Source organism: Amblyomma americanum, chromosome 7 (assembly GCF_052857255.1).
Source record: "Amblyomma americanum isolate KBUSLIRL-KWMA chromosome 7, ASM5285725v1, whole genome shotgun sequence".
Taxonomy (NCBI): Eukaryota; Metazoa; Arthropoda; class Arachnida; order Ixodida; family Ixodidae; genus Amblyomma; species Amblyomma americanum.
Window position 1 is genome coordinate 10,368,261 of NC_135503.1, and position 22,784 is coordinate 10,391,044.

General features: G+C 49.3%; 1 protein-coding gene across 2 annotated transcripts; it reads right to left on the minus strand.

Annotated features, from left to right (window-relative positions):
- Positions 1-3,667: 3,667 nt before the first annotated feature.
- On the minus strand, positions 3,668-18,872 carry LOC144098431 (uncharacterized). 2 transcript variants are annotated; one of them, XM_077631098.1, is made up of 3 exons: positions 18,644-18,872; positions 18,450-18,527; positions 3,668-6,098 (listed from the first exon to the last, which is right to left on the minus strand). In XM_077631098.1, the coding sequence occupies exons 2-3, from the start codon at positions 18,502-18,504 to the stop codon at positions 4,438-4,440; spliced, it is 1,716 nt and encodes a 571-aa protein (XP_077487224.1). In that variant the 5' UTR covers positions 18,505-18,527; positions 18,644-18,872; the 3' UTR covers positions 3,668-4,437. The 2 variants fall into 2 exon arrangements, with proteins under 2 accessions (XP_077487224.1, XP_077487223.1); XM_077631097.1 differs by lacking the exons at positions 18,450-18,527; positions 18,644-18,872 and adding an exon at positions 11,266-12,323.
- Between the last annotated feature and the right edge of the window lie 3,912 nt (positions 18,873-22,784).

The following is a 22,784-nucleotide window of genomic DNA, read 5'->3' on the forward strand; positions in this document are numbered from 1 at the left end:
GAATAATTTGGCTTGCTACCGACGCTTCGGCACTCGGACTACCCAGAGAGTCCCGCCGACTCGGCTCTCAAAAGCATCGCACGCTCTGTGGAGCTGAAGTCGCTGAAATGCACTGCGGAGGTCTTTGCGAGAACTTCGTTGTCGAGGTCCGGAACGGGATCCATCGTAACGCTGGTGCAAACGTAAACGAAGCGGCGGTAGTCTTCATTTTGGCTGCTGCTATAGTCGGATGAAACTCAGGAACGAAGCGGGAAAAGCCCTTCAAAGGGGCCCCTCCAGCCAATGGGGTCGATCGATTTTCCCCGTTACCGATCCCTTTGAGCCTACAAGCGTGAAATCGCGGGAGTAGCAGACGAATGAGGAATAACCACGGCTTGATCGGATTAACCAAGGCCTCACGAAAATCGGTCGACGCCATTGGCTGAAGGTCCTCCTTTGAGGGGAATCTGCTGCTTCGGTCTTGAGTTGTATCCGACTATAAGCCGCACCCATCGTGCAGCTCACGGAGGCCACCGTTTGCATCAGTTTTCTGGTATTACATTTTCAGAGTCCCCGCCATGAATCAAAGCGGCGGCAGAAACTTACTCATCTTAGAATCCAACTCTTTTAGCAATAAATGCATCTTTCGCTGCAGGAAAAGCAGCACCAAAGGCACGAAATGCCGAGCTATCGGATTTTGCTAAGAAAAAAATATGTGATAAAGTGGTCGTCTGTGTTCTTTTAAACGCTAGCAAAGACATCGTAAAAAAAAATCGGGCTATTGATGCATTGCTGCGAGTTTCACGATGAGTGTGTGCATATTCGAATATTTCGAAGCGAAAGAACCACGGCTAGACGTGGTTCTTTCGCTTTTTGCACTCCTGCTCTGGTCCTGTTGTTTGCTTCACTTGTCCCCGTCTTTTACGCTGTTTTCCCTTAAGTATGTATCACCATCTCGCCCGTCTTGCCATTGTGTTGAACACGAATTGGGTTCGTTGTATCCGATGTTCGTAGTAAGTGGGCTTACCCTGTTGCAGCTAAAGCATTCAGCCAGACAAGCATGGCGTTTATTTCTCCAAAAAAAGGTCCGTTGTGCAGGTCTTTTCCGTCAAAGAAGGCCCTGTCAAGCCGCTTTCTACGCTCTCCAGCGCAGTCATGTGCTCCTGGCCGAGACCCTCGCTGCTGCGGAGGTGCAGTGTTAGCGGTGCGACAACGCCCATAGGTATTGAGGTGTTCACGGCAGCTCACTCAGTGGCAGGCAGGCATCTCTGTCTTCCACAGCTGTAACGATGCAGCGACGAAGTGACCGCAGCGCATGCGCGCTCAGACAGTACAGTATGCGCCACACTTGTGTAAAGCGCTCGAGCAGCGCATTAGACTCCGAATAAAGCGACGCCTGGCCGCGGTCACTAGGTAGTTGAAGCAACCTTTGCGCGAAGGTAGAGACTAATAGACCTGTAAATGACGTAGAAACTATAGCGCTTTACCCGAAAACCATCCTCTGCTGTCTGTCTTCAGTTTTCATTGATTGGCGCACACTTCTCGGCAGCTTCACACAACGGTGACGCAGCAGGCTGCCTGCACGCGGCAGCAGCGGAGGTGCCACACGTCACGTGACCGGGTGGACAAGCAGGCATACCTCGTGGCAGGTATACTCAAACTTCTCGAGTTGGTGCCTTTGCTCGTTCGCTGGCTGTGTTTCAACGCTGGCCCTGTCTCGCTCCTACCACTCTTCTGCTACCACGCTTCAAATGCTTTGCCCAGCCGGTACACACGCATTCACCGATTGACCTTGTGTCCTTTCTGGGCACGCTTGCCGGTGCATCTTTATGTTACAGCTTCGCCACGAGCATTCGATGATTGGCGCTTAAATCCGGCCTAGCGTGTCGGTGCCTCATATGTACTCTATGCATGACGACCCGCGCTGGGAAAGTTTTTCTTTAATGATCCAAATGCGAGGAGATGCATGTGGCACTTCTCAGATATTTTTTAGCATACCGCAAAACATATCCGCGTTTCCACTGAGCAGGAAACTTGGAAGAACATGCGCTCTCATCACCCTTCGCAAGTTGACAGTGCGCGGGCATGCGCCTGTTTTGATGAGCCTACTGAAAGGAAAAAAAAAAAACACTTGGCAATTTCAGAGCGCCGGTATAGCCTGCACGAAGCAGCCAATTAGACGGCTTAAATGAGGCAGAAACCTTTTCACCGGCCACCTAGGAGGCCCAAAAGAACGTGAATGTAGTTGAGCGCTCGCGCTTCTGAACTCGCTGTATACGCACAATAGCCACGCGCAGCCCGAGTGCGCTGCAAAGCGCGAGGAGAAAGGTTCAACGCTCGTGTTTGCGGCCCGCCTTTCTCTGCCTCGTCTGTTTTGCATCATTTAATTACGATAGGCTTCTTGCATTCTTGACTACGGTCGCCGCGCTGCTCCTATTACGACAGCGATTGCCCATTGGCAGCGAAATAGCGTTCCTCAGGAACGCTCACAAATACATAGCCAACCTCTTCTGCGTCACTACGCAAGTGGTGGCACCATGCGTACACTCCGCTTTTACGCGGCTTTCTGACTTATGTAAAAGCTGTTTTGGTAGAAATGGCATATTTGCTATCGCGTGACGATAACCTATCAGACTAGCCTGAATTATTATATCAAGACAAACCAACTGAGGTGGTATATGGGCCAATATAGACTTATTGTTCAGACCTTTCTTTTCTAGCCTCTTTATTTTGGGGTCAAACGATCGAAAATGTTTTGTGAAAAAATATTTCGGAAGTGAGCTATCAGAAACAGACAGGTACGATTTTGTTTTCCAGTGCGCGCCAGCGTGCAGTACGTCGCTTCAAGAAGCGCGTGCATTGTATTCTTGCTTCTAGATTATAGATATAGCTTATCTCTTGTCATTTTTATACATATCGAATTCGCGATCCTCTTCGATTTACGTTATATATGAGTTCGACTGTGGCGGAATACGTGTCCAGCGCGACAGAACTGCACAAAAATTAAAAAAAGTCGACAAGCGCTGTTTTTGCGTGCCCATTTATTTTGAAGCTTTATTAACAAATCTGCTAACGTCGTACGTAATAGATTTTAGTAATAGACGGTAGGAGTTACTAAATTTTACAGGCACCACCAAAATACGACGACACGCACAAAAGGCACTGCCCACAAAGTGAGAAGTTATCACCAGGCAACATCACAGTCACCGTAAAGTTTGTCGTTTCGGCCCCGCGATCCCGTCGCATTATAGACACGTGGAACAACTCTAAACTTTGCTCTTCTTAACGATCTGTGACAACACCCTGGCACCGGCCTCAATATTCACCTGACATCGTTCCACAACGCCCAAAAAACAATTCACTTGCTGTACTTCGTGCCTATGCTGCGTAGGTCTGTTCACACGGCACGCACGAGTGCTTCACCTGTACACGTTTCTTCGTTCCAGACGCGGCCGTTACACTTGACGTTTTCCCCGGCGACGCAGTGATGGCACACACTTCATTAGCGACATCACGTCTTGGCAAGAGACGTCTTGAAAGCTTTTCTCTTGGCTTTCCCTCTTACCAAGGCGTTAGCGGCTTGGGATTTCGAACATTGAGCCTTACGAGCCTTCTTTTTCCTCCTGGTATGCGCTGCCTCTTTGCAGGCTGGCAAGGCAGCGATAGAGGCGCTGGTTCAGCTGCAAGCTTTTTCTCAAGCCTTGGACGCCACATTTTGCACTGTCAGTCCGTGAAACGGCAGTTAAATAAACGTTCCTCTTGAGCAGACAACGCTGCCCTTTTACTTTCGATGACAGACTGCAGACGACTCTCCACTGTCGCCGCCGTGCAGTAATTGCGAACGCCGAGAGACGCCGTTTCCTCGTATGCGGCCAGAAGATCGGTGTTCAAGTCGCATGCGACAGCTTAATTGGACCTCGGCGCTGTCACGACTATGACTCAGTTCCGCCGTTCTCAGGCGCCGCTTCTGAGGACGGTGCCATCTCCGCAGTCTTGAGAAAGACCCGGTTGACTCAGGACAGGTCGAAGATGCCAGGGTCTATAGATGAAACAAGCCTCAAGCACAGGGTATGCGCATTCCAGATAGTTCTTGCAACGCGATGGCGCGCTGCGCTCGCTGCATGGACGATGCATGTAGTTGCCCGCGATGGTGATGCGGCATTTACGTGCTTGAGGACGTCGATGAAGTAGACCACTGCCAAGAGCTCAGCCTCCTCAATCCACTGTTAATCTGTCCACGGCGGGCTCTCTCTCTCACAACCACAGCTGCACGCCTTCGTCGTCTATGTGGAACACAGCGGGATATCGCCGGGCTATCTCTCTGTTTTTCCTGCACCGAATTGACGCCTTGAAAACACCTTGCGACACACGATGACGACAACTTCATTTTGTGGTCAGCTCAAGACACCGTGCGGAAGTGTCGAGAGGTGCGTGCACTTTGAATATGGACCAGCTGCTTCAGAAATAAGGCTCTACTGTAGTACGCATCGTGGTTGCCTCAGCCACTGTTTGTGTCGAGGCTTCGGACGTCGTCTTCGCACTGACGCTTGCCTGAGTTGGGTTCGGCAGCTGGGCCCATTCCGCAGACGACAATGCTGCCCTGCCACTTTTGATCACAGACTGCAGACGACCCTTCACTGACGCCATGCAGTAATTGCGAACGCCGAGAGACTCGCTTTCCACGCATATGGCCAGGAGATCGGGGTTCAAGTCGGGTACATACTTGAGCAGCTTTGCCGCGTACAGAACGGCTTGCTTCTCAGCGCAGCCGTCATTCGACTCCGTTTCGGGGTCTGCAGGCGCAGATTTCGTGTCTGGTGCCTCCTCTGTAGTCTTGAGACAGACTCTGTTGACTGAGGACAGGTCGAAGATCCCAGGATACAGGTGGAACAGGCCAATGACTTCCAGCGCGGGGTATGCACTTTCCAGGTATTCTTTACAGCTAGGTGGTGCTGCGCTAGCCGCACGGACGATGTAGTTGAAGCATATTGCCCGTGTTGGTGATGTAGCATCTATGTGTTTGAGGACGTGGATGAAGTAGGCTACTGACAAGAGTTCAGCATCCGCATTCCATTGGCCTTCTGGCCTAGGCGGGCACTCTTCTCTAAGCCACAGCTTGTCGCCTGACTCATCTACGTGGAACAGAGCGGGATGTCGCCGGGCAATATCTCTCAGTTTTTTCCTCACCGATTTAACGCCAAAGAAAGGACGAGCGATCGGCGATGGCGAGTGCTTCACTCTTGAGGCCAGATCCGCCAAAGGGACCTTCGCCGAGTGTCCAGAAGCACATGTACTTAGAATATGGACCTGCTGTTTCAGAAATAAGGCTAGCCCGTATTCCGGATCGTGGTTCTTGAGAAACACAGATCCCTTTTCGGCTTTCGTAGTAGCAAACTGTGAAGGATTAAGGAGAAAAAACGCATTCAGGTTGCCGCGGTATCCCTCCTGCAGTAGATTTTTCTCGGCGCTCTTCATGAACGGGAGGTACTTCGTCAGAGTGTGCACGTTACACGGTTTGTCTTTCGTCGCCCCGATCTTTTGCAGAAGGTCGATGAAGAAAAGAACCAAGTTTTCTTCCTTGGCGAATGTCGTCATGCTCTCCTCGTGGAAGCTGAGAGGCAGCCGCACGCGAGTTCCGCTCTCGTCAACAATGAAATCTCTCGGGTGCGTCCTGAAGAAGACGTTCAAGTTGCCGCCGTACACGAGACCCAAGTGGTCCGCCATGCACTTAAGGACAGCGGACTGGCATTTGGCTGAGGTTTCGGCCCCCATCTCGAGGCCACCTTCCGACGCTTGGATCTGCTGTGCCAGATACCTGACCAGCCACTCATCCGCGGCTGTGCTTGGCGAGTCCTTGACCAAGGCGACTGTGTCCTCCTGGGCGTCGTAGTGAAAGTGGGCGGGCATTTCGCGTACAAAACGGCGAAACTTGCTCTCGGCCCCCGGCGCGAGATACGGGGCCAGCTGCTCGTCGTCCACTAGAGCACCGAGGCTGGTCATCAGCTCGCGCACGGGCCAGCCGGATACGCGCTCCTGTACGAACAGCATCAGCCATAACCCTGCCGCCAAGCACACCTCAGCCGTCGACATGGTCAGCCGAGAACGGGCTAGTCCTGGTTCTGCAAAGAGCAGCAAAAAAAGAAACGCATTTCTTGTTCAGAATAGCGCTTTTCAGTTTGCAACGGAGTTGCCACATCACCAGAATGCGGCGCAGAACGATCTAACTCTGAAAGACCAGTGAAATAAAAAAAAAAAATGGCTGTAGATTTGCGTAGTTAGTAGAAACTCGAATTAGGCGCAATAGCAATGTGTGGCCATTGTTCTTCATTGTAGTAGTAGTAGTAGTAGTAGAATTTTTTATTTGGCCATATAATACAATATGCCCTCGAGGTGAGGCAAAAGGAGGAAGACTAGGCAAACCTCCTGACGAGGCCTACACCCCGAATAACACATCGAACAGTGGCCGCATGGCAAAAGAAAAGACACTTTCAAAACAAGCAACAAAAGTTATACGATAGAAATAGCAAACACTGAAAAAACGATGCAAAGATAATAAACAGCAATTGGCAGAAAACACAATATGCACACTCGGCAGTAAAGGAAGCAACGCAAAAGACAAAATAAACAAAGTTAGCTGAATTTATACAGGAAAAAGAACCTTCAGTTTGTTTCTTAAAACCAGATACACGATGACTTTCTACGGCGATTTTTATTAGAGACTGATAAGCATTACACAATGTTACAATTTGATTATCTATTGGTTGTTTTTCATAGTTTGTTCTAGGTCTTTCAGTGGATAAGGCGACCGCACGTCAACCATACGTAACATTTCTTGCATTATAAGCATTTTGGAAAGACCTGAAATTATGTTTTAGTTTATAAAAAAATGTGAACAGCCAAACTCAAATTGTAGGAATGAAAGAAATTGCGAACATGAAATGTTTCGAAAATATTATTTCCGACGTCTGGACTTGAACATAATGAGCGTACAGCTCTGTTCTGAAGAGAAAGCAATTTATACGAATCGGTTTTGTTGCAAGTTCCCCACACAAGGTTGCAGTATACAAAATGGGAATGAACAAGGGCAAAGTATAATTTTCTTTTAACCTGTAGTGGAAGTACATGCCTAATACGATAGATAACACAAATAGCCCTGGCCATTTTTAGTCTAATGCAATTTACATGATCTGTCCACCCTATATCACTGCGAAAATACACACCTAGAAAGCGGCAACTATAAACTTGCTCGATGTTCAAGTCATTAAAAGCTAGTTTGACGCGATGATCTAATGGTTTGTTTTTAGGATGAAAGAGCATAAACTTTGTTTTGCTGACGTTTAACTAAAGTTGATTAACAGAGAGCTAAACCGCTAATTCATTAAGCCAGGCATTAGATTGCTGTTCAAGTACTTGAAGATTGGATCCAGAAAAAAAAGTATCATCGTCATATATCATAATATCAGGAGTTAATGGAATGTTGACAATGTCATTAATGTATAAAATGAATAAAAGTGGTCCTAAAATTGAACCCTGAGGGACACCGACATTCATCGTGCCAAAAGTAGATTTTGCATCATGAATCTGAGTGTACTGGATACGTGCAGTTAGGTAACTCTCCAAAAGCGCATTTGCAACTCCACGGATCTCATAAGTCTCTAATTTATGAAGAATATTGACTGCTTCACAGAATCGAAGGCTTTGCACAAATCATGAAAAATTCCAACAGAAAAAGCCTACTCTCAAAATTGTTAATTATAGAGTTTTTAATATCTAACAGAGCTGATTGGGTTGATTTACCGGCCTGAAAACTATACTGTCATCTTGGATTTGTATTGTTGTGCATGATATTGCTATGCGATTAGAGTGGTATATCAAGTGTATTCCGTGTGTTGTGTGTGTCCGCATGACATGGATTAAACACAGTAGATACATGGCGCAATGTTTATACAGTCGTTTTATGAGTGCATATAAGTTACTGTTGCACATAAAGGTTATAAAGACTGTCTTGTGATCAGCAGAAGTAGTTATACAAATATGAAACATTGGAGCTCACAGATTCTCTCCGAATGCATGCAATTTTCCACTGCATGCAATTTTCCACGGCGTATAGTAACCATATTTCTCGGATGTAACTAGATGCAAGTAACAAAACACACACGCACACACACACACACACACACACACACACACACACACACACACACACACACACACACACACACACACACACACACACACACACACACACACACACACACACACACACACACACACACACACACACACACACACACACACACACACACACACACACACACACACCTCTCTGCACCTGGGCAGGTTGCCACCCTTGCTATTATTTTATGCCTCATTATAATTACTGCCCGTTGGAAGACCAAAACGACAAGCGGCTTTTTTCCGTGAATATGGGCAGGGAACACATAGGGCGACGTATTTTGCAACGATGGTGGAAAACCCGGCCAAAAGAAGTGGCTTTTAAGGCGATCGTAGAAGCCCAGGTGACCAGCCGTAGGATCATCGCGGAACGCTTGCAACATCTGACACCGGAGGGAACGGGGTGCAACAATATTCGATTCGTTTCACATATTTTGAGGCGCACCATTCGAGTTGCTTCGCAAATCGAACAGGAGAACATTTTGATTCGCTGTTCCAAAAATTTCGGACATCCGCACACCCCTAGCCAGTAAGCTACCGCGGTAGGTCTAATGCATAAGTAACACGCGTGAATACAGTCGCACATACGACCGCATTACGGTGCCTTGATGCCCGCTGGCCATATGGTAGTAAAAACATAGTTCGCGTCGTGGGCAGAGTATCTGAGCCGTACATCAGAGATCTTGAGTTGCTTTTGTAAATAATTTATTTGCGTCACTTAAGAATTCAGCCGCTTTGAAGGTGTTTCGGCAGGTCAGCAGTAATGCTGAATGCCTGCTTCTGCATGAAGGCATCTGTGGCGTTAATGAATGGTGCAGAATCAACAGCCTTGAACTGAATTTGAGAGAGCCACATTAAGGGTTTCTTATCGCCTAGCTTCGGATATACAGGGTTTTTCACCTAAGATTTCGCACAATTTTTAAAGATAAGATTTCTTGAGTTAGAAGAGCGCTTTTTTCGCCATAGCGTAGTCAGCGGTATAGAACATCAGAATACTCCTTAGGCGTAATAACTAGCAGGCTGGTTAACAAATACTGAATAGTTAACTTTCTAACCATTACTTCTATGCTCCTTAATTATTGAACGGCGTGTAGCCCACCGTAAGTAATATCCATGTCAGTCTTTAGAATTTCTAAAACGCGCTTACTGTCGGCGATATGGCTGAATAATTAAATTTTGGCTATTTCGATGAGTTACGCGGACTGGATAGAGAGGTTGCTTTGCCGCCAAGCTTCTAAAAAGCGCATGTAATTTGGCGCATGGCTGCCTGTGATATAATTACTTTCCATTGCAATCTTTCCTTCGTTTACAAACGTCTACTGCGTCATTAACCTTCGTATGCGTACTGTATGTAGCGCTCTATACCTGCACTTCGCTATACTAAGTCCCCTATATTGTGCCTGCCATAGATTGCATGCACAGCCCAATTATTTTGTTACAAAGCTTTGCTTATTCATTACATTATTACCAGTTCGCCACTATCACTCATGGAACTCCTCAGTAACGGCTACGTAAGCCGTTCGGCTGAGTGCATGAATTGCTTGTTGTGCTGTATTGTGCACTTTCAGAACAGGCAGGCCTGCGACATAGGCCTGCACGCTCGTAAAGGCTGTTTCACGTTATTGATAATGTTGCATTTATTTTGTTCAAATGGTAAACTAATATTAGGTAAAGTTATTCTAGCGCTTATTTGTAACTATTAAAGAAACGTTAGAAATGACATTAAGAACATTCAGTTAACGTTTGACCAAAACAAATGTAACATCGTTAACAAATACATAAATAATGAATGTGGCGCCTTGGTGGGTTGGCCAGTCAAGCGTCAAGCCAGTTGCTCTGCGTAATTGTCCACCGCCCCAAAGTTCCGGAAAAAGATTGAAAATTGGTTTTGGGGGAAAGGTAATGTCGCAGTATCTGTCACATCTCGGCCGACACCTGAACCGCGCCGTAAGGGAAGGGATAAAGGAGGGACCGAGAGAAGGCAGGAAGAAAGAGGTGCCGTAGTGAAGGGCTCCGGAATAATTTCGACGACCTGGGGATCTCTAATGTGCACTGAAATCGCACAGCACACGGGCGCCTTTACGTTTCGCCTCCATCATGTTTGAAAATGCATCATCCGTGTAGTACATAACTTAAAGTCCAGATGGCGCTACATCTGCAAAGCTTGTGCGTTATCGATGCGAGCGGCAAGAAATTATACCAACGGTCGCAATTCCCACTACAGTCAGAGCACCCTGTTTCTCCAGGGTCAACATATTTACTCCATATATTAGTCAAGCATGTACCGAACCTTCGCTTCAGAAAATGGACATCGTTTGTGCTGAATAGGGTATGCGGGCGTACAAGCGCGCGTACAAGCGCGCGCATTGAAGCTCCCTAACGCTAAAAGCGCCCTTGCGACATCTGGTGCTGGCTAGGGTGAGCTTCCGCATGCAAGTTCATTTCATTCTCGCAGGTGGCAGGACAATCAGCTGCAACTCTTAGCAGCAAAGTAGTTCGCATGATTTTGGAGATTCTATTGGCTAATGGGCTTATCTTCTAAAGGGGCGTGTATGATGGGCACATAACTATAGAGGAAATCCAGGGTTCGACGGAAACCCGTCTGGTCGGGTATGTTCATGGCGGAAAATCTTCAAGCGCCGACCAATCGTTAAAAAAGATGACGTTTCGGCCCCGGCTTACGGGGGCCTTGTTCACAATCAAGGCCCCCGTAATCCGCCTCGGCTTCGGGAGGTGGTGGGTTCGACTCCCGCTGCCGGCCGGGCACCCACCGGTTTCCTCAAAATGGGTACAAGGTGTCACCCGGCCTGGTGCTCGGCTTGCTGGGATGCATGGCTTGGAAAAGGAGCCTGCGGCTTCAAATCCCGTCGTTGTGAGCGGAACAAAGCCCCCGTAAGCCGGGGCAGAAACGTCATCTTTTTTAACGATTGGTCGGCGCTTGAACATTTTCCGCCATAACTATAGAGGCTAGAAGGTACGAATGTGCAAGCGTATATTTGTGCAAAAGGGTCTGCCGTGTGTATGAATGCGGACGATGCAACACGAAAAGCCGTTCTGCTGATGAACTTGGCTTACGTGCCAGCACAGCACCATTGTCAGACAAAGGTTTACCTGTGATTATCTCCGCTGCAGCTTGCGATGAGGTGGAAGACGGTGAGCACGTCCGTCCGACAGCATGCAGCTTGAGTTGCGGACACAGCTGCTTGCTCATGTGGCACACGGCCCAAGCGCGCGCGTTTTAACGTGCTTCCGTATCGCTCGTATCTGTGCGCGGTGTTGATCGGCGTGTACATCCGCTGCATGAAAGTTCCTGCCATATCAATCTCCAGATGTCAGTAATTGCTCGCTGGCTTGAATACGTCACCTATGTGCAGGTGATCCCGTTCTTCTTCATGCCACAGTCTCTAGATGTCAGTATATAGAATTGCTCGCCCCCATGGCTACGTCATCTGTCTGCAGGTGCTTCCGTTCAGCCGAATGTGCGGCGTCACCTATATGTCCTGACACTCGCTCGTTGACGTACGCAGACAGGGGCGCCTTTGAGGAGCTGTATTGTGCAATCAGGCTCTCTTCGAGCACTCTGCTGGATCCACATCATGAACAATTGAGGTTGGACCTTTTGGTTAAAAAAAAATACAAAAGACGCCGAAATCAATTTTATAAATTCGGCTTTAACCGAAGACGACCATCCTTGACATGCATGCCGCAGCTATCTGGCTATTGAGCATGAGGTACACTGAGCAAAAGGAGTGAATCAAAAAAGTACTGAAGTCAGAGGAGTGGTGATAAGGCGTGCAGTACCGCTGGATTATGTGATGCAGCTCCGAGTTTAGAGGTATTGCCGCGATACCTTGCATGTCTCAATCGGGAGGCTTCGCCTCCTCGCCGTCTGCCAGCTAAGTGTTGTTTGTTCAATATCATCAGCTGCTCCGTGCAGTAACTAAATTTGTTCCGAGATATGTTTCCCCAGTGCATTTAAGGACACTGACATGAAACCATGCATAAGCATCACGAATAAGTGTCATGTTCCGGCTAACGTGACAATTCAGTGGCAGTTTTATCATAGTACAAAGACCACGTGATACCCTGCTCTCTCTCACTCAACCCAGCGCAACAGTCCAACAATAAAGTGGCAACCCGGCTTCGAGAAATAAATTTCCATACATTTTTAACATGGCAGCTTTAGAGTAGACGTTTGGTGGAAAAGCTGTGTGCGTTGTCATCATGATTTGGCAAGAGAATTGTGCCATCACGTCACGCATCGAGCTGTGGAAAATGATTTAAGGAGTATAGACAGCAAATTTTTGCTTGCGTGTTTTCTTCTTTCAGGCGATGTGTTAGACTTCAGTGTGCATTGATCACCCAGTGGTATTCGCTTACGAGCGCTAAGTAATTTATAACTGAATTTCTTCTTGACCCAAACGATGGCTGCGACATGTATAGTTAGTGTTTAGGGGACTTGAGCTATGAAAACACAGGTATATAAATGCTGATACTTTTTTGTCATTATAAATCCTAAAGCAGGGTGGCTTAAGTCTTGTAGTGAATTAAGACTGTGAATAAGCGATTATATTTAAGTTGTTTTAGCGCCTCATGTGATCTAAACATCACCTACCTGTCACAGCCAGCATTTGCTTGATGAAATGAACCAAAACAGCATGAGAGAAGAAATCAATTATAAATTATTTAGCGGTTGTAGATGCATGCAGCAAGGTGACCCATATATTCTAATCTCTAACGCAATGCACCACTTCAAAGAAGAAAACATGCAACTAAAACTAGGCGTCTGTTGTCCTTTAAAGCTTGAGTTAAAGCGTAACTCAGGTTAAATCGTGACTATCAGGTTGTAGCATGACCGAAATGTCATTATGACATATAATGATGCATAAGTAAATGCATAAGTAAATAGGATGTACTTTGTTGGCCTACAGTGCGGTGAGGCGCGAAAGCCTTTAGCGCGGTGTTGCTGCTCGTGCCACTGATGTGTGGTTAAATCACTATATGTGGTTAAGGCGTTAATTAAGTACACAATTCTTTGTGAATCTCAAATGCGGGAGACACTAGAGGGCATTCGGGAGGCATCCGTCTCATTCGACGCCTTTTTTTTACTAACACACTCCAGCGTCCTAGACAAGGAGAACTACATATGCGTTGGCAGGAAGTAGCGTAGCCGTTAGCACGCTCAGCTGCGGAACGGAGGGATTGTGGTTCGAATCCCATCGTGCACAAAGATTTTTTTTTTTTCTTATCGAGCTGAAGAGTGTCACGGACAGACGGATGGACACCGCGAGTATGAGCCATTAAAGGCTTTCGCCTTTAATTTAAAAGGATTTGTTATTCTAAGGCTTTCGCCTTAAAATAACAAATCGAAAAACCAGCGCGCGCGGATGGCGCAGCAGTGCTGCGGGTGATGGCGAGGGCGTTCGTCGCGCTATCGTTACTCAGCGTCGCCGTTGGCAAGGCACAGTTGTGCTCGCCGCCGAGCGACAACCACATTGGCAGACCAAGGAACGGCGGACGATGAGGGCCTTGCAGCAGCAAGAGCGGCGACAACGCGGAGAGGGCGAGTCTTCAACTTCCGCAACATCCGTCTCGGACGAGGTTCGTGCGGGGAGGGCTGCGCTGAAGCAACAGCGCTGGAAGCGTCAGCACGAAGCAGCTGCCGCCGCCCACCCACCCACCCGTTCACGCTGATTCTTTAACTGCGCCGTTGCCCGGTTTAGCCAGTTTCTCCGACTTTCTCCAAAATACTTTCCCATCTAAAACTTTCCACAGTTCAAGTCTTTCTCTAATCGATACTACCGTAATAAAAAGCAAAAGGCAGGGTTTAACCCCGATTATACCCAAAGGTCGAGCAATAGCTCTGACATGGCTAGACGCAGACGGTCCCGACCCCTCATCTTCCAGCGCGGCTACTTATATACGCGCCATACGTTGACGTCACGTCACATAACCTGGCAGTAGCACCGCCTCGATGAAACTCATTTAAGGTGAAATGTCAAGGGTTAAAGGGTGCAAGTGCCCCATGGTGGACATGAGGCACCATGGTGGTGGTGGTGGTAGTGATTTATTTAAAATAACATAAAAGGAAGGTAAAAGATTTTTGCTAGCCCCGGCATCTGCCATCACGTGCGGCGGCACCTGAGCTGGGGCAGCGGAAATAAAGGATCGCAGGCAGGTGGGAGAAATGAAATAAAAGAGGTGATGGGACAGAAGAAAGACATGGGGGGAGGTAAATAGTACACTACATAAAATAGATATACACTGCATAAGAACATTAAAAGTAAACACTATAAATGCAAAATAAATATACTATATACATTATTTACACAAACAGTCAAAAAGTCAGTTGTCTTCGCGGCGCGCGTGTGCTGATGACGGGAAACTCGGCAGTCAATGGTCACACGCGCGCCGCACTTTGCACGCAACAGCTGGTGTGGGGCGCCCAGCTGTTAGAGCGCCCGAGGTAGCACCATCACCACCATGGTTTACCTTTCTTAGATATGGTACACCATATAGGGTTTTAACTTGGTTAAATTTATTATAGTGCGAAGCATTCCCGAATCAGTAAGGCCACATTTTGGCAATGACCCGGGCCAAATTTGGAGGTCCCCATCGTGTTGGGCATGCTCAATTATGGGTGGGCACCGATTTTGGTCCAAATCCGCCAAGGTCAAATATCAGCGGTTGTCCGGGCCAAATTTCGAGGAGGCCATCGTGTTGGCCACGGTCAAGTATGCAAATTGGTTTTTGAGGACAGGAAATGGCGCATTATCTGTCTCGCGTATAGGCTGACACCTAAACCGCGCCGTAATGGAAGGGATAAAGGAGGGTGTTAAGTTAGAAGCCCACGGCGCCGGTGGTCTCACCCCCCCCCCCCCCCCCCCCCCCCCGCACCTGTTCCCAGAAGCGGTCATGCCCGGGGGAAATAGAGGAATGTACGTCGAGGCGTGACGCCCGCGCGTAGGGCGCCTCGATGCCAGCTACAGCACTAATCCTTTCGGCTCTGGCGCCGGTCATCCCCTGCTGACCGGCAGGGGGCCGACAACCTTGTCCGGAGGAAGACATTCCTTACTGTCAGTGGAGACGGCAAATCCGATGCGTGGCACTCGATGGAATGCACATGCAGCGATCTGCGCATGCGGAGTCACGCGCCCTGCACGTTCCAGGAGGTGGGGATCCTGGACACTGAGCTCGGACCGGGGAGCCCTGGGCTCCGCCCACTTGCACATACGGTGCCACTGCACTGTTGTTGGTTAAAATTGGGCGAGAGCTAGTTACTAAATCTCCGCCCAATTATCGAAGGGGTTAAAGACCCGCTAGAAACAACGACTGACGAGGAGCGCGCCGAGTCTCAAGCTCGGCCGTTTTTAACAGCGTTTTTAAACAGCCTTTTTTAAAACTGCACTTTTTAAACTGCCTTTTGCTCACCTGCCTTTTTATGTCGATCCCGTCTTGAATAAATCAGTTTATGTGCCAAGAAGTTGGGATTGCTGCCCCAACCGGCAACGTGTCGCCAGACGAGCGGACGAAGACAGGTAATCCCTTTGTACTGCTAACCGCCGTGTATCGATCACGGCCAGCGTGCCATCACCATCCACCGCTCGCGACGAGCAACCGACCAGCCCAAACCGGCCATCCAAAGTTAACTGAGGGAGTGAGAGAAAAAATTAAGAAACGTGCCGTAGTGGAGGGCTCCGGAATAATTTCGACCACCTGGGGATCTTTAACGTGCACTGACATCGCACAGCACACGGGCGCCTTTGCGTTTCGCCTCCATCGAAACGTGGCCGCCGCGGTCGGCTTCGAACCCGGGTACTCCGGATCAGTAGCCGAGCTCGCTAACCACTGAGCCACCGCGGCGGCTATGCCAAGTATGGTTGGATATCGACTGCGAAGAACGTCTACTTCACCCCCCGCCACACACATCTCTGATAAAACAACAGACGACCCGGCGACAACTCCAGGCTCGCACCATTCCTTGCGAGCGCTACTTGCGCTTTTCTTCCCTTCTACTCACACCCCCGAATGTTCCCTCTGTGGGGCCCCGAGACCCACATTCGATCATACAGGTATTATGTTCATCTGCCGACAACTACAACCACCGGCCCAATGGGCCCTCGCGGACTCGGAGGAGTTGGAGGTCTCCGACCGGGCCTCGCAACTGAGGCTGGTGCAGTGGGCGGAGAAGGCCGCCGTCATACACGGGCTGTCGGCCACCACCCACGACCAGGAGGCAGCCCACCTACGAAATTGTGAGCTAATAGGCTCTGCCGACAATAAAGATTTTCACCACCACCCAATCTCCCCTTCCCATCCCACTCTCTGCCGTCCCGTGCTACGTTTTTTTTTCTTTTCCTAGAAAGCAACTATACTACACCAAGGGACCACACGTTATCTGCTTTCTGTGTTACATCAGTGCTGTTCCTAGCCGTATAGCCGAAAATTTCCTCAGTTAGACGCCAGAATCCTCATTTCAAGCCCTTTTCCCCTGCAGCAGCTTGATAACTCCGTCAGTTTGAAAAACGGAGAAAATTTTGCTTCTGAAAATTTCCCTAACTCCGTAAACATTCCCGCGCTTCGCCAAATTTACTCCTCAAATTCCACCATATGCGGAACACTACTGCCCTTGGGCATTTCCGCTTCTTGATTTCAGCTAAGGTGTCACTTGCGTCGGTTCCCTAACCAGCGGTGCTCTCCCCTTGTCCCTTAAAATCCTTAAAATTACGGCTATCACTTCCCTTTCCATCGCTCGCTCAACCGTCGTCAACTTCATTGCAAGCCCTTTCGCAAAACGTGATCCCACCGATGTGGCGCATAGCATCACCTAGCGTGCACGAAGGCAGCGGTTCGAATCCCGGTGCTGCCAGGCCTGGGGTGCCGGCTTATGCAGGCTAAAACCGACAGTGACCAGTGAGGCTATGCTAGCAATTGGTGCAACCACACTAGAAATGCTCACTGAGTAAAGAGCAGAAACGCGCTGCGCCTCACCTTAACAGGAGTTGGCCACGCTGGTTTAGTCATTAGCTATTATTTGGCCGCCACCTCCTCAAGAGTATATCAGTTTGTTTATATACGACTGATGAATAGTTTATTCTGAACGATTCAAATACTAAAACACGGCAGGTAGACGAAAAGTTTAATTTGCGAGCGGAAGATTGTTACAACGAACTTCCGCTGCTGCGAACATTTTAGATCAGGCGCACACTGTTTCATAGCGCGGAAAGCACCCTGCTCTTCCACCGCACATATCAGCATAAGGAGAGAAGGAGCAAGCCGGCACATATGCTGGCCTGCACCCCCTCCGCATCCCCCCTCGCCCATGAAGGCGATCCCCGATAAGGTCCATAAGGGGCCCTAGTCCCTGGAATGACGACTCTAAGCATCGGGGCACCCTACTTAATCTTGGTAAAGCCCCTAAATCCCATCTGTCGGTAGCGCTAGCCGTCGCCTATTTCGACAAACATGCTACGATTTGTTACATATAGATCAAGAAGGCAGAACCGAAAAGGCGTTTCGTTTGAGGCGCGACAAACGATGGCCCGGCCGTACGATTTACGTTACGTCGCACTTGGCTACGTATTCTAGAGTCCAAATGGGTCACTGGTGGGCCACAGCTACTAGACCTAACGCACCTGCAATGTGCAGAGGACGGAGCGCGGCAACTGTTTGTTAGGTTTAACTCAAGCCTCTTGTGCACGGCGTTGCCCGGAGCGTGCAGTAAATCCAGAAGTTATTAACAAACACCTACTAGCCCAAACCTTCGTTCTTTGGACATCCTAGATTCTTTAACATGCGCTGACATTTTCACACAGCACGCGTGCATCGAAATGCGCCTCCCGCGGCAGGGCCAAACTCGCAAACTACTGCTGAGCAGCCGAACGTCACCGCCAGTGAGCCGCCGCGGCTTTCAAGTATATGCGCTTGCCGGGGCCAAAACTGCTAAACTTCACGCTGCGAGTTCTACCGCATGAAAGCCTCGCTTCAGACTGCCATATGAGCTTGCATAAATGGCCGCCACTTGCAATAATGCACTATAATGTTGAAAAAATCACGAGCCTTGAAACAACGTGTTTCTCTCTCAGTGGCTCGGGAATTAACGGTTTGGGCACCACACGTTGCAAGCACACACTCCGGATGGTCGCGCTAGCGACCGCCCAACTCGGTGCGAGTATAGTCTCCCTTGAAATGTCATTAGCGCACTACGTGCTGACAGCAGTTACAACGCCACTTTTGATATAATTAAAGCTAAACAAAGCCACACACATGCATTGCTCGAAAAAGCGAACGCTCACCTTTGACAGCCGGCCCGCAGCGTGCGCCGTGCGGCAAACTCGGTCGCCGTGGCATGTGGGAGGCTTTGCGGCGTATAGCTCTAAAGTACAAACGCGTTTCACTGGTTTACAAGTCAATCACACGTGCGTTACCGCGATGTTCTCACAAATTGCTGTTATATAATCGCGGCCTCGCTATGTAAACAAAGACTCACTGCCGTAAGGCGCGAAATGCACAGCCGATGGAGCAGCAGTTCTCAGTCAACTCATTTGGTGGCGCCACTTTTCCAGAGCATTGGTGGCGCTGTCGATGCGCGCTGTGGCTGAAAAAGAAAATAACTGATGACAAGGTGATATTGGTAGGGCCTGGACAACGTGATTTTGCTCTCGAAGCTTTTTCACCATACTAACAGAGCGCTACCATTAGGCCGTTCCATCTAAACCGTTCTCAGATGCGGTACTCGGTCATCCCGGACTCGTCTGAAAAAATTCATACCATTTTGTTTTATAGATAGCTTTTCTTAACAAATTGAACAGCGCAAGGAATCAGATACAGTAGCACACAGGACGACGCTTGGATATAAACTGAACTTATTTCACTGAAGATTTCTGCAAACAGATCTCTGAGGCTGACAAACGAAAGTTACGCGGTTGAATATTCAAGTAAGTTTTGTTTTGAAAAAACTAGCGCACTTTTTTTACACAATAAAGACGGAAAAAAAGGCAACCTGAATGTTGGAAGCCAGAAAAAACCTACAATTGGCGGCCAGTTGAATTTCGGTATGTTTTGGTGCTTCGTGGCTATGCCGGCTACCCATTTGCGTGCCCGCGTGGTTTCGTTTTCGACGCGCCTCGATTTATAAGTGCGGCGCAGCAGAGCAGCTCCAAGCACTCCAAGTTCCCTTCGAAGTGCTCTTCGGGTGAAGTTCATGCCTCGGCTCGCGCCGTGTGGCGAGGAACACACCTGTGGCTTGGTAATGTTGCACGAGCCTCCACGTTAGCAATGCACCACTAGGCGGGTTCGCTCTGTTAACGCGCTAGGATTCTGGGCTGGTAGCCAGTGCTACGAGGACTAGTATTATATAACTTAAATGCGTCTGCAGGTGCCAGTCTCTTACCAGCCGTGACGACGACTCGGCGGTGACTGCTGCCGCACCGGAATAATTTGGCTTCCTACCGAGGCTTCGGCACTCGGACTATCAAGACAGTCCCGCCCAACTCGGCTCTCAAAAGCATCGCACGCTCTGTGGAGCTGAAGTCGCTGAAATGCACTGCGGAGTTCTTTGCGAGAACTTCGTTGTCGAGGTCCGGAACGGGATCCATCGTAATGCTGGTGCAAACGTTAACGAAGCGGCGGCAGTCTTCATTTTAGCTGCTGCTATAGTCGGATGAAACTCAGGAACGAAGCGGCAAATGCCCCTCAAAGGGGCCCCTCCAGCCAATGGGGTCGATCGATTTTCCCCGTTACCGATCCCTTTGAGCCTACAAGCGTGAAATCTCGGGGGCGGCAGACGAATGAGGAATAACCACGGCTTGATCGGATTAACCAAGGCTTCACGAAAATCGGTCGACGCCATTGGTTGAAGGTCCTCCTTTGAGGGGAATCTGCTGCTTCGGTCTTGAGTTGTATCCGACTATAGGCCGCACCCATCGTGCAGCTCACGGAGGCCACCGTTTGCCTCAGTTTTCGGGTATTACGTCTTAAGAGAGTCCTGTTATAGGCCGGGATTGAAGCATCCAAGCGCTGCCACCAGTTGATACGGGCCGGGTAGCATGGCCGGTTGTTTTGATGCAGGGTAGCGTTGTTTGGCCGGAGAAGGGACTAGGAACTAGGATGGAAGCTTGGCGTTTGGGACAATGAAAACACACACAGGCTTACTGGCACTTTTCAAGAAACTTGATTACATAATTTAGAAGGAAACATAAAGAGCAAACAGTCAAGAATTAAATGTTCACAGCGTCGAGCGATGGAATGAGCCTGCTCACCAAGGCCCAGAGCGGTCGTTCGCACTCGGGACGCTCGTTAAATACACTGAGGCTCCGCCTCTTTCACCACACGATGCACAGATCGGAAGAGTCCCCGCACATACCCACAGAGCCCCGTGGGAATGAGCGAGGAGGATTCGGAGGTCGGCTGCTACTTCGTCCGAAGCAGTCAGTCACGGCCCGCTTCGACTGTACACCGTCGGCCGCGTCTTGCGAGGAACTGCAGACAAAGGGAAGGTCATCTCTCCCTCTTAATCTGCGTGGGAAACATTCCAGAGGCTGCTTCCCCGGGAGGCATTTTTTTTTTTCGCAGGGGTCCTCGTGGGTCAAGGATCTGTCGAAATTGCCGCTTCCACGTGGTCGTCCCGGTCGTTGAATCTTCGCTATAATCGCTGCCGGTCGACGAATCTTCACTAAAGGCCGCTTTCGCTGCAGGAGAGGCAGCACCAATGGAGCGAAATGCGGAGCTATCGGATTTTGAAAACCAAACATTTGGACAGATTTGCCTGTCTGGTCGGGTTTGAAGACTTATAATAAACTGCACATGTCAAACCAAAATTTTAACTTTAACCCAACGTATCGAAGCCGACTTGGCTCCTTCATCAGGGGTGACTCGTAGCTAGCGTCTTTTAAGTATGAAGGAGAGGGGGGTGGGTGAAAAGAACGACAGCTGTGTCGCGAAAGGCGCGAGAGAGGGGGAGGGGGGTTTAGGTTGTTAGTCACGCTGGCGCACTGCAGGGAGGGGCTGAACGGCGACTTTTTTTCGTTGCGTTGAAGACCGAAGTCCCTGGGCATATACTGGGGGCAGGTTTCCTTTTGTGCGGTTGATATTGTGCGGGGTGGTTTGGATATGCCAGGATTCCAGAAGGAGCCTCTTGTGGCAATTTGTTTCGGTTCCGAGGATGCGGGTTTCTTCAAAGTTGATTCTATGGTCGGAGTCCTCGGAATGTTCGGCTACTCGATTGCGCTCTCTTGCGAATTTGCGGACGTCGTTCTTATGTTGGCGAATTCTTTCTTTGAAATTTTTGGTTTCGCCGATGAAGCTTGTGTCGCAGTCGGCTCATGGAATTTGGTAGACAATGCCTCGGGCTCTTGCTCTCAGCGGCCGGTCTTTGGGAACAGGTAGGCAAAGCGCAACAGTGTTTGTGGGCTTGTGCGCAACCTGGAGACCCGATTTTTTCAGGATCCGGGCGATGGTTTCGCTGACACCTCTGACATAAGGTAAAATGACGTATTTTGGTGGTGGCGTAGGTCTTTGTGCGTTGATTTCTTGACGAATGTTGTGTTTTTGACGTCGAATGGTTTTTTGAATGAAGTCTTTTGGGTAGCCGTTCATGATGAGTTCTTTGAATATCGTGCGTTGTTCTTTTTTTCTGTCAAGTTCTGTGCTGCAGTGTGTCTCAACTCTTCTGAACAGCGTCTTCACCACTGATGCTTTATGGACTGTAGGGTGGTTCGCAGAGAAGTGGCGCATACTGTACTAGTACAGTATGCGCCACACTTGTGTAAAGCGCTCGAGCAGCGCATTAGACTCCGAATAAAGCGACGCCTGGCCGCGGTCACTAGGTAGGTGATGGAACCTTTGCGCGTAGGTAGAGACTAATAGACCTGCAAATGACGTAGTAACTATAGCGCTTTACCGGAAAACCATCCCCTACTGTCTGACTTCAGTTTTCATTGATTGCCGCACGCTTCTCGGCAGCTTCACACAACGGTGACGCAGGCTGCCTGCACGCGGCAGCAGCGGAGGTGACAGACGTCACGTGACCGGGTGGACCAGCAGGCATACCTCGTGGCAGGTGCTCAAACTTCTCGAGTTGGTGCCTTTGCTTGTTCGCTGGCTGTGTTTCAACGCTGACCCCGTCTCGCTCCTGCCACGCTTCTGCTAATACTTGAAACGCTTTGCCCAGCCGGTACACACGCATTCACCGATTTGCCTTGTGGCCTTTCTGGGCACGCTTGCCGGTGCATGTTTATGTTGCAGCTTCGCCACGAGCATTCGATGATTGGTGCTTAAATCCGGCCCAGCGTGTCGGTGCCCCATATGTACTGTATGCATGACGACCCGCGCTGGGAATGTTTTACTTTAATGCGCCAAATGCGAGGAGATGCATGTGGCACTTCTCAGATATTTTTTAGCATACCGCAAAACATATCCGCGTTTCCACTGAGCAGGAAACATGGAAGAACATGCGCTCTCATCACCCTTCGCAAGTTGACGATGCGCAGGCATGCGCCTGTTTGGATGAGCTTCCTGAAAGAAAAAAAAAAACACTTGGCGCGTGCGAGTGGCGCCACCTGGTTAACAGCGGTGGCGAAAGGCGGACGCAGCCAACGCAGCTCTCTGGTTCAGTTCGCAGTGAGCGATGC

Coding starts and splice junctions, on each gene's coding strand:
- LOC144098431 (XM_077631097.1), bottom strand. CDS start 11,365: ATGAGCAAGCAGCTGTGTCCGCAACTCAAGCTGCATGCTGTCGGACGG. Junction 6,099..11,265: donor TGCAGCGGAGATAATCACAG/GTAAACCTTTGT, acceptor TGCTCTTTGCAG/AACCAGGACTAGCCCGTTCT.